Source organism: Caretta caretta, chromosome 1, assembly GCF_965140235.1.
Source record: "Caretta caretta isolate rCarCar2 chromosome 1, rCarCar1.hap1, whole genome shotgun sequence".
Taxonomy (NCBI): Eukaryota; Metazoa; Chordata; order Testudines; family Cheloniidae; genus Caretta; species Caretta caretta.
Genome location: NC_134206.1, coordinates 326,011,310 through 326,023,817, shown reverse-complemented (window position 1 = coordinate 326,023,817; position 12,508 = coordinate 326,011,310). Strand labels below are relative to the sequence as shown.

General features: G+C 42.4%; 1 protein-coding gene across 1 annotated transcript in view; it reads right to left on the bottom strand.

Annotated features, from left to right (window-relative positions):
- Positions 1-12,508, bottom strand: part of LAMB1 (laminin subunit beta 1) — a 69,592-nt gene that overhangs the window by 32,214 nt on the left and 24,870 nt on the right. The window contains exons 14-23 of the mRNA XM_048836317.2: positions 11,311-11,469; positions 10,483-10,610; positions 10,138-10,261; positions 9,376-9,580; positions 9,064-9,207; positions 8,471-8,702; positions 7,085-7,248; positions 5,945-6,169; positions 2,306-2,523; positions 1,374-1,470 (exon numbers count right to left, since the gene is read on the bottom strand). Of these exons, the coding sequence (XP_048692274.2) occupies positions 1,374-1,470; positions 2,306-2,523; positions 5,945-6,169; positions 7,085-7,248; positions 8,471-8,702; positions 9,064-9,207; positions 9,376-9,580; positions 10,138-10,261; positions 10,483-10,610; positions 11,311-11,469 (1,696 nt within the window). The remainder of the gene's footprint in view (positions 1-1,373; positions 1,471-2,305; positions 2,524-5,944; positions 6,170-7,084; positions 7,249-8,470; positions 8,703-9,063; positions 9,208-9,375; positions 9,581-10,137; positions 10,262-10,482; positions 10,611-11,310; positions 11,470-12,508) is intronic.

Here is a 12,508-nt window from a genome sequence, read left to right as displayed (position 1 = left end):
CACATTAGTTCCCTCTGTCGACAGATCACGTCCACATTGGGGACACCATCATCGACAGGGTGAGCAATGAACCGCGGGTCTGTATCCCACAGTGCAGTGTCATAGGAAGGAAGAGCTGATCGCTGGGCATCTTGGGATTCTCTCTGAGCTCTCCCACAGCCCCCTCAGCTGCCGAGAGCAGCATCATGAGCAGCACAGCAGTCTGTCCCCCTACCCAGGTAGCAGGAGTCCCCTCTGCGGTGCTCCTAGTGCAGGGCAGGACAGGAGCATTCCAATGATTTGCTCTGTTTGTTTGTTCCCCAAAGGGAGCAGCACACAGATACTTCCTGGAGCTTTGAAAGGGGAAGGGCACATGCCTACAGGGCAGCAGAGATCAAAACCCTGAGCAGAGCAATCAGGACAGGCATTCTGGGATACTGGCGGAAGCCAGTTCTGTCAACAAAACAATCAGCAGTGTCTATGCTGGCTCTTTGTTGACAATAAAGGGAGGGGAAAAGACAAAAGTCTTTCATAGGGGTGGACGTTTCTTGTCGCCAAAACTGGGCATTTTTCACGACAAAAGTCCCATTGTATTGTGTAAGCTCTTGCTATTTTGTCACCAAAAGCCATGTCTTTTCCACGCTGAAAAGTCCCAGTCTTATTAATCTCTCCTCAGATGGAAGCCGTTCCATACCCTTAATCATTTTTGTTGCCTTTTTCTGAACCTTTTCCAATTCCAGTATATCTTTTTTGCGATGTGGTGACCACATCTGCTCACAGTATTCAAGATGTGGGAGTATCATGGATCTATACAGAGGCAATATAATATTTTCTGTCCTATTATCTATCCCTTTCTTAATTATTCCCTATACAAATCTACCTTGTACACCAGGCTCCACCTAGAATTTCATTGGGTCTGCCCATCCTTACTAGAACAGCATGCCAGAGTAACCAAACATGGACATGTTTCTTTATACCATTATGATGCAAACATCACAACATTAAGAAAGGCGCTGCCAAAGACCGTAAAAACTCCTTACTCTTGTTTATAATGCCTTAACTACTTGACATATTCTCCCCCGCTGATCTCTCTTTTCTGTATGCAAAAAGCATGCCCACCGCCATGGCATATATGAACATATGGAGTTACTGAAATGAATGCACTTTTGTTTCCTTCAGTGTGAACAAACTTAATCAAAGTGGTCAGCATTGCTCTGGAGAACCAGACCAGAGCTTGCAACATTCAGGGCAATATAAACAACTTTTACACAAACTGGTCAGCAGGACCCCTTTAAAAGAAGGTGAATAGAAGTTTAAGGGTTCCAATCACTGAAAGTGTACATGGGCAATTCTAAACACAGCAAGGGTCTAGGGGGCAGAGAAATTAGACTCACCTTGGCATGCCACACTGGGGTCACCCCAGAAAAACTCTTGGCACTCCCTGCAGGTGCGGCCTCCAAACCCAGGCATACACTGACACTGCCCCGTGAACTGTTACAAATAGGAGAAGAAGAGAAGGTGAATTGGCTTTCCTGTCTGGAAGGGAACATCACCAGCAAAGCTCTTGGAGCTATTCCCAGCAGCTTGTGGGGATAGGGTGATCAGATAGCAAGTGTAAAAAATCAGGATGGGGCCGGGGGGATAATAGGTGCCTATATAAGAAAAAGCCCCCAAAATCAGGACATCTGGTCTCCCTATGTGGGGAACATGCTCAGGTAGTGTTATTTTGGTCTTTTCATATACTGACAAAGACTCAGCAGCCAAGCTCACTAACAGAAAGCAACACGGCTGGACACAGACTGAAGCTGAAAGATAAAAATAATTTAAGAAAATTATTTTTAAATTAAATTTAAATTAAAAATAATTTAAGAAAATCCTATCTCTCTGGACCTGATCTTAAAAATCTCACCCTTAGTGTGGACTATCTAGCCAAACATGATCTTTAGAACTGAATTACTAGGGCCAAATTTTCAAGATTGCCGGGGCCCTACAGTGCCCATCGACTTTAAAAATAGAGTTGGATGCTCAGCACTTCTGACAATCCAGCCCTTCTTGTCGTGTGTGCACTGGGGGAAGTAGTATTATTCGGGGTACAGAGACAATGCCTGTGCCTTCTTTACAATTCCTCTGGTGTTTGCCCCTGAATTGCCCTTTTTGTCGTGACTTTCCCACAGCCCTAGCAGTTATACAGCTCACTGAGAACGTTACCTTCTCTTCTGGATCTGATTTACCGAACCATTGTGCAGCTTTCCTATGAATACAGCCAATAACTATGCAGAGGAGCATTTTGCTGGATAAGACTAATGAGGCCCTATGCATTTCTTACCTCATTACACGATGGCCCGAAGGAATGAGCAACATCGCACTCGCACAGTTCACATCCAGTTCCACTGGCCAGTCTCCAAGTGCGTGGTGCACAGCGATCACAGTTCTGCCCGGTCACATTGGGAAGGCATTGGCACTGCCCGGTTGTTTTCTCACACTGACAGCCTTCCGAGCTATTGCAGTGCTCTCGCACTGTTCCCAAGTAATTACAGACGCACTCTGTAACGGAAGAGCAGGCAGCCTGACTAACTCTGCTATGCCAACACAACACCACATTAAACTGAGTCCAAACCTAAAGGTCAGTTACTGATGTGTTACCAAAAGAGGAGATGGGTTGCAGGGAGACGGGATCCTATGCAAATGGGGAAAGTTACACAGACATCCCTAGCGGCATGTCCTGACATTCTAAGTTACTTAGGCTATGTCTACACTGGCAACTGAACGACAAAAGTTGTCTTTCAGAGGCGTTAACCACCTCCCCCCCAGACAAAAGTTTCGATGCGACGAGTGCCAGTGAGAACAGTGTATTGTGGGCAGGAGGGCACAAACACCGCTCATTGGGGGTGGAAGTTTTGTGTCATGTAGACATAGCCTTAGAAAACAGATGCTTTGGGAGGAAAAGCCTAATGAAGCACCTTGTAAAGCCTGTCTGGGTACACATGCCATGGTGAGGAGTGCAGTGTTAACACCCCGTATGGTAAACTGCCTTCTCATTCAAATGCCTCTATTAATTTTTCACAACTTATGCTGCAAGTTATTAACCTTGCAAAGATGCAGACAGATCTCAGAGTGTCGCTACATCTGTTTCCAAGTTAATTTGAGCAATTGTGTAACTAAGGCTTAATCTTGTGAAGTGCTCCTGTAATATTCACAGTAGGTGGCTTGAGGATTCCTAACATCTTGCAGGACTAGGAGCACATATAATAAGCAGATACAGGGAGTCTTTAACGAACTCTGAAAAGCAAATTTTGTAAGAAGGGGAACACAATGGGGTTCCAGGTTAATTGTCTTCCATATAAATGCGCTCTCTTTACAAAAAGAAAAGGAGTACTTGTGGCACCTTAGAGACTAACCAATTTAAATAAATTGGTTAGTCTCTAAGGTGCCACAAGTACTCCTTTTCTTTTTGCGAATACAGACTAACACGGCTGTTACTCTGAAACCTCTCTTTACAAAGTGAAACAGATTATTAGGCTGTGTCTACACGGCCACTTTCAGCGCTAAAACTTTTGTCGTTCCGGGATGTGGAAACCCACCCCCCGAATGACAAAAGTTTTTGCGCTGAAAAGCACCAGTTTTGACAGCGCTTGCTCCCAGGGATAAAGCTACCACCGCTCGTTAGGGGTGGGGTTTTTTTGTTTTGTTTTTTTAAATTGCTGGGAGACCTCTCCCCCCGTGATAAAGTGTGTCTACACTGCCCACGTCAGAGCGCTGCGGCGGTCGCGCTGTAACGTGGGTAGCGTAGACACACTCTTAGTTTCCAAGTGCCAGCCCTGCAAACTCACCCTGGGATCTGCAAGTCAGGCTCTTTCTGGTTCCCACATAACTACCAGAAACAGAGACTTTGCAACATGGATCTCTACAAATTCAGGGGATGGTATATGACTCACAATAGAACTCAGCTCCCTCCCTCCCTCCCTCCAGGAGATGTTTGCTCTGCTAATAGAAATAGTAAAAGAAAAAGACCACGTTTTTGTGACTAACGATTCTGGATAAATACAGAGTAGCACTTTCGACTAAAAGAAAAGGAGGACTTGTGGCACCTTAGGGACTAACCAGTTTATTTGAGAATAAGCTTTCGTGAGCTACAGCTCACTTCATCGGATGTATACCGTGGAAACTGCAGCAGATATTATATACACACAGAGATCATGAAACAATACCTCCTCCCACCCCACTGTCCTGCTGGTAATAGCTTATCTAAAGTGATCACTCTCCTTACAATGTGTATGATAATCAAGTTGGGCCATTTCCAGCACAAATCCAGGTTTTCTCACACACACCCCCCCCCCCTCCAACATACACACACAAACCCACTCTCCTGCTGGTAATAGCAATAACACCATCCCGGCCACTAGGGATGTAGAAGCCCTCTACACCAACATTCCACACAAAGATGGACTACAAGCCATCAAGAACACTATCCCCGATAATGTCACGGCTAACCTGGTGGCTGAACTTTGTGACTTTGTCCTCACCCATAACTATTTCACATTTGGGGGCAATGTATACCTTCAGATCAGCGGCGCTGCTATGGGTACCCGCATGGCCCCACTGTATGCCAACATTTTTATGGCTGACTTAGAACAATGCTTCTTCAGCTCTCGTTCCCTAACGCCCCTACTCTACTTGCGCTATATTGATGACATCTTCATCATCTGGACCCATGGAAAAGAAGCCCTTGAGGAACTCCACCATGATTTCAACAATTTCCATCCCACCATCAACCTCAGCCTGGTCCAGTCCACACAAGAGATCCACTTCCTGGACACTACGGTGCTAATAAACGAGGGTCACATAAACACCACCCTATACCGGAAACCTACTGACCGCTATTCCTATCTACATGCCTCCAGCTTTCACCCTGACCACACCACATGATCCATCGTCTACAGCCAAGCTCTGCGATATAACCGCATTTGCTCCAACCCCTCAGACAGAGACAAACACCTACAAGATCTCTATCAAGCATTCTTACAACTACAATACCCAAGAAAAACCTGGGATTTGTGCTGGAAATGGCCCAACTTGATTATCATACACATTGTAAGGAGAGTGATCACTTTAGATAAGCTATTACCAGCAGGAGAGTGGGGTGGGAGAAGGTATTTTTTTCATGCTGTGTGTGTGTATATAAAAAGATCTTCTACACTTTCCACAGTATGCATCCGATGAAGTGAGCTGTAGCTCACGAAAGCTTATGCTCAAATAAATTGGTTAGCCTCTAAGGTGCCACAAGTACTCCTTTTCTTTTTGCAAATACAGACTAACACGGCTGTTACTCTGAAACTTTGGACTAAGAGATTCCCTTTTTTAAAAAAAAACACAAAACAGAACACCACCATTATGTGACTATAACCACACTTAACACTTTTCATTCCCTGAGGCAGTCCCTCCTTCTAAGCTTTCAGGAACCCACTCCTGCTGTTCTTTAAAATCCCAGGAATGTTTGCGTAAACAAAAGCCATGTCTTCAGGGCTTAACAAGCAGCAGGAAATGGCCATGCTTGATCTCTTGATAAGAGGGAAACAATGAATGCTAACAAGAAGGCAAGAAATCCTTATCCCACAAGAGCCCATTCTTTCCGTTGTTTGGACATGTAAATGCTAGGTGTCTGCTCTCTCCTTGTTACACTAAAGGACTCCTGCCCCCTGAAGAATCACACTAATTGGGTTTGCAGCTTGTTTAGCCAGAGGTAATTAGGTTTCTACCATCCGTTTAATCAAAAATGGTTCCCGGCAAATTTAAAATACTTTAGGTTATCTGCAGTTCTCCATGAATGTCCTGAGACCACCTGCAAAATCAACAGTTTCACAGTTCACTAGGCTTAATGATGTTCTAGAGTTTAGTGCAGGTAAATGAATTCTGGCCAGTGCTGTAGAAATGAGGAATGGGAAGTCCCCTCCCTCCCCGCACTTACTTCTGCAATCCTGTTGCAACGCATGTCCATAGTACCCATATTTACACAGCTGGCAATTTTCACCCTCTGTCTGATACAAGCACTTCAGGCACTTTCCAGACTGCTTGTCACAGGCCCCTGGGTCAGCCATATCAATGTTGTTGTTACACTGGCATGGCTGGCAGACTCCACCTATCTCTTCAGGGTCTCCAAAGAAACCAGAAGCACACTCATCACATCTGCTTCCTGTTTAAAAAACAAGCAAATCAAGAAATTATTATTACAGCTCGTTAATATACGAGTCAATAAACAGCAAGACAGTGAGACAAGAGATTGAAGGTGAGTAGTTGAAAGAAAACTGAGTTGAATATATTCAGAAAAACAAAATACAATACTTGGCTGGATCCTCACCAAGTCTAAGTTGAGTAGATCCATTGATTTCAATGGAACTGAGCCAACTTATAGCAGGGTAGCTCTTTGTCATGGATTTCAGAATTCAAGGCTCCTGATTCTGGGAAGTACTTGCAACATGTGTTAATGGGCATCCCTATTCAGGACAGCACTTAAACATAAGCTTAGCTTTAAGCCTATGCATTGACTTCAGTATTGTCCTCAATAGGGATGCTTTGCTTGAGCTGGGGACTCAAATAATTTCTAGTGTCATAAACATTCATTAAAATTTAGAGAGATAGCAAAAAAAAATTGCTATGCAAGATGTTCTTTCCTAGCTTTTTCAAAGTGCCACTCCTACCTGCAGTATTTGCCTGCTGGCTGGGAGTGGTTCTTATAACTTCATTATTTATGGATTGCTACAGGGGTACATGGTGCTTCATAGATGCATAAAATCGAAGACTTGCTCTTCAGGTGCTTACAATTTAAATTAAGCTGAACAACAAACACTAGGTGGAGAGATTTGGCAGGAATAATAGGGGTGGATAACTTCTCTCTCACGCCCACTGATTTTCCAGTGAATACTTACATACATTGCTTGCCAGAGATTGGCCCTTAATTTGTAAGTAAAAACTACAATACTTACAAATATTGGTACTATAGTAACTTCTGCCACTGCTTATGCTGGTGCTTTCTACTTCCCTCTACATAGTCCCTCTCTGTAGCTAGATTAAAACTCAGTAGATGCCCTTTAAAGCACATGGTATTTACCTATGTATCCCACATTACAGACACACACAATTTGCAGAGTAATAGGATCTTGATAACAGCTGCTGGCAAACTGACGCCCACTTTCTGGGCCATCTGGGCAAGGACAAGGCCGACAATGATCTCCTGATCCCAGGACAGGGTCTCCATAATAGCCACCAAGGCACCTGTATTAAATAAAGGCTTGTGAACCCACAGGCAGATGTTGTAAGAACTATTTCTTCTGATGTGAAATCGCACTAGAATGGTTTCCAATGACTGGAGGGATGAGCGAGATGGACTACATCTTTTGTAGGTCTCCAACTGTTATTCACAGTATGAATAACACTACTGTAAAGATATTTTCTTTGGCTCATAGTAGGATTACAAGTAATATGCCATGCCAAACCAAACCATTCCATCTGTGATGCAAAGTCTTACCTCTGATCATCACACTTTAAAACCTCCTCTGGTAGGTGTTTAGGCACATTTATATGGAGAAATCTGTTTCATGCCTCCTCGACACACACTCCTTTGCTCAAAAGGGTGCCCTTGGGCTTGGAGCAAAGCTAGGAGGCCACACAGGTTCCCAACAGCTGCTTACAGAGGATGGGGTTCGCCCCTTCCCTTCAGAATCTGCTTTGGTTTCCATGGCTGCCAATCGGCCAGAGTCCATGCAGCTCTGGCCAGTTCTGCATCAGGGCCCAGAGTTTGGCCCCTAGTTGTGATAACTCTACACAGACTTTTCATCTCCATAGCTCTTTCAGCGGTACATACTCTCACCAAGAATGGCATTTAACATATATTCACTGCCCTGTTGCTGGAGATGGAAGAAAATGGGTCCTGCCATTTTGCCCTCATTAAAATTAAGTGATCATTTAAAGTGTCTGAAACAATTCTGGGTTTGTTCATCGCCTTAAAATTTCTGCCTTGCTCTCCACTGCACAGTCACCACTACAAAATGGACACTATGGGAGGAATTTTTGCAGTGAGAGCTGGCCCTCTTCCTATAAATGGACACTGTCACTTTCAAGATCCCATTTCCCCCGCCCGCCCAAACAAGCCTTTGGACTGGTCTTGAACCCAGGTGGTCCAGTTTGGCAGACCAAGACATTTCTATTCATTCCTATTTCTGTGTGCTGAAATCCAAGTAAGATGACATGTGATATTTACATAGGGGACACTTCTCCTTTATAAACAGGAGACACAGGTTCCCCGTCCGGTAATAAGGGTGGGGCATCTCAGTGCAGAATCAAGGTTTTGTGCTTGATCATGCTAATTTCACTGACTTCAATGGGACTTGAGTAATGACTTTAGGATTGGGTGTTAGCTTTGCCTGGGGCAGTTCAGTGGATATGCTTACAATGTATAATAATGTAGCAATAAATCAGCTATAAGAAGAGACCATACCTTTCACAGTTGTGTCCCGTGGTGGAATCGTGGCAATTCAAACATTCCCCAGTGTATGGGTCACAGTCATCCGTGTGGCCATTACACTGGCAAGGCGGACAGCTTGGAAATCCCCAATATCCAGGTAAGCACCTATCACACTGGCGGCCATACACTCCATGGAAACAGTGGCACTGGCCAGTCTCAGGATGACAGAAGGAACTGACAGAACCTTGTACGTGACATTCACAAGCTAAATTAAATAAAAATGCAGTTAAAAAGAAATGATAGTTGGAAAACTTCTCTTCCATTTATGAAGCTGCAGCCTCTGGACCTGGCTCTGCAGTCATTACCTGGCATCACTCCCGCAAAAGCCAATCAGAGTCTTGCCCCAGAAAGGGCTGAAAGACCAGATCCTACAATTGTATTAGACTATAAAGATTCAACACAGTGGAGACTTTAAACTGGATTTCCTAGGTTATACTTAGACTCACAGAACAACAGTTCCTTAAAGCATATCTTGTTAGAAAGCATTAGGATACCAATATTCCCCATTATTTGATGTGCCATTGCCTAACTAGAATGAATATGCGGAGATTATGGATTAAACGTACATTTGCATCCATTAGGCCCAAACCCAAAGGTGCCAGGAGCACATCTGTCACATCTTCTTCCAACAACGTTCGGACGACACTGGCACTGTCCTCCATTAGAGTCGCACACTGAACTTAATGAGCCTTGAGGGTTGCACTGGCAAGCTGAATAGTGAAAGAGGACAGAATTTGAGAGAGAGAGCACCACAGCTTATAAAACAGGTTTGAGCAGCATCTCTCCACACACACACACACACACACACACATCTTGGCAACAACATTAACAACTGGAAAATTGTGATTTACTTTGCAAGTCAATTAAGTTGTACATACATAATGCGGTCTCATGTAACAGTGCAGAGATGCTAAAAATAATATTCTTGCAGACGTCAGTCATAGGGGTTTTCACAACACTCCTGCTGTTTTCCAGACATCGGTATCTTTGAAATGTTTCCCAAGCACTGTTAGTGACCATATCTTCGCCTGAGCCCCCCACCGTGAATATGTCCAGTGATTTGCAGTAAGGCATAAGAACGAGCTATGAAACAATTATAAAATGACGAAACATTACCATTTATAATGCCACAGTCCATTTTTGTCTAAACTAAATATTACTTTGTTTCCTATTATGCTTGCTTTTTAAAATAAAAGAAAAACAAAAAACCCAGCAAAACCAACAAGATCTTCTTAATTTTCAGAGAAGATGTCTAGCATCCACAAAACTAATATTTTATGGAAAATATGGAAGATCAGGTTTGATATTCATGATGTGCCTGCCTCACTTGTATAAATAAGCCTTTCCAAAGACACAGACTTTAGCAGTTCAGCACTTAACATGTTAGTGATCCTGTAATGTACGGCAAAGAACGCATATCAGAAAAGAAACCAAACAGGGCACATACTTTGAACCTGAAGATGTTTACAGTGCTTGAAACTGTTGTAAATGTACGGCCAAATTTAGCCAATGGATAAGTGAACAGAACTCCCATTGACTTCAGTGGGATTTATGTAGCAGGACCCAAACAGAAAATACAACACTTAGTATTTTAAGTTTGATTTTTCTTTAAAAACATCGGTAAAGTAACACGCACTTACCGAGTCAATGAGTGTGTATGGGCTTTCCACCTCAGTGTCGAGGGAGGAGTACTGTGGTAGCTCCAGACGAACAGTGTAATTCAGTCCCTTTTCAAAGCATATGGGTCGTGGAAGGACGACATATCTGGATTGGAAACAGAATGTTTGGTTTGCATTTAACATGTTAAATGCAATAAATCTTTTCAGATGGCTCTATGGAATACCTGGGATAATATTCTGCCTCTTCTTGTTTGATTTTTACTAAGAATGAATGGTAAGTTTTGAAAAGAAAGTTTGGAAGTTTGTGTGACCAAATCCCAAAAAACCTATCAACCCTGAAATGAATGATACAACAGTTATACAGACCTTGAGCCTGGAGATAATGATACAGTCTGATTATCATCATCAGGAACGGTATTACCACATCGGCTACTTGTAGGAATCTTGCCTGGGCGTGAAACCGTAATAACAGCTTTTTCCCAGTGATCTGGTAACTGGAAAAATTGATCATCATTAATCAATGGATAAGTGATTAAACTTCTGCTATCAAAACTGCATGTGAGAATGAGAACTAACAAGACGCACATGTAACAATCACAATTCATGGCATTCCACTCCAGTACATAGAGTTCATGTAGCTCTGGTTACAGCACAATTTATTTGATGGGTTTTTCCTGTTTGTGAACTATCCACAAACAGATCAAGATTTCCTTGGAATGGTTCACATTTATTCCTGTGTTCACAATTATTCCATTAATATTTTATGTAAATCTAGTTCAGCGTCTGGATTGCTTGTGGGAGATGTGCAATTGGTCTCCTAATGCCACACAGCAACCGTTTCCACACCCTTTGTTTATTAGTCATCCTTGCTGCGTTATGCCTAATTTATATCCTCAGCTGTCCCATAAGAGATCTTGTCATAATTTTGTAATTGTCCAGTAAGCATCATGCACTCCAACAGCACAGTTATAATAAGATAATAAATATATTATTGTGAGGCAAACAGCAGTAGTGGTCTTTATAAGTCTTCTGCATTTCGATTATTTTTAGGTAAAAAAGATTATCATTGCACCAGTCAGCTCCTAGCATTCCACAAGGAAAACTCAGGCCTTGCTAAATATATCTACCATCAGTCATCGCCCTCTCAAGAGGTAACAATGTTGATAAACACCTATGTAAAGAATGGCCAATTACCTGCGGCTCATAGCGAATCACAACATCATATTCCATAGAATATGGAATATTGTCGATATAGAATTCCAGATATGCCCCTTCAGGGACTCTTACAAATCCTACTCCAGTCCAGGATGGGATACGATCTTGAGAATACTGGCGCTCAACGATGCTCACTCCCTAAGGAAGAGGGGAAGTTATTGAAATACTGGAAAAAAAAAATCAAATGTAACTAAAACATTCCTGTTCAATGGTAGGAACAGAAATCCACAGTCACAAAAACTCCACCGACCAACTGTGGGTTAACAGGTTATTTCTGTATTTACGTTTTCTGGGTTGCTTTGTTTGTTATTAAAATCATGTGTTATATAGAAGACAAGCTCTCTTTTGTACACATAGATGTAGGTATATCTACACTTTGCCTTCTCGTTTGCAAATACAACACTTTTTCTTTCATTGCACAGAGACTGAATGAAACTATTATTGCACAGTTCTTCATCAATTTATTCATTGTAATGAGATTTAAATTTAAAATACCACTGATATAAACCATTGATCATGTTTAAAAACAAGCTTGCACAAAACCGAAACACAAATAAAGTCAATAAAAGTTATTGCTACAATCCAGAGTGTAACCGATGTAGCTTTACTCATGTTTTTTCATGTTGTATTTGTAATTATTAGAGTTTATCTGATCATTGCTGAGCACTCACATCCAGCACGTAACACACACCTGTTAGCATTCAAATAGGGCAGTTAGTGTAATTACCTTTTAGAAGCCTGTTTGACTAGAACTTGGCTACCCTAACCAGCAGTTAAGGTCTCCTCTTAAAGATTCAGACAATAGTCACCCAGACAAAAGATGAACATTAAAAGATAGAGAATCCAGGGCAGACGGGCATAAACCTATGAACTAAAAACATGGCCATTTCCTTTGGTCTAGAATTTCTTTTTTTTATCTGGTACTTTTATATAAGATTATGGAAGTATTTGATACTCAAAGTTCCTGTTTGAAAAAGATCAAAACCAATGAATCTGTATAAAAACAAGACAACATCCTGCACATTCCAAAGAAATATGTCTTAATAAGAAGGTAGACAAGGTGGGTGAGGTATTATGCCAACTTCTGTTGGTGAGCGAGACAAGCTTTCGAGCTTACACAGAACTCTTCTTCAGGTCAGGTCAGGTTAGCTAGGAAGGGATGCATTTTAAGGAAATG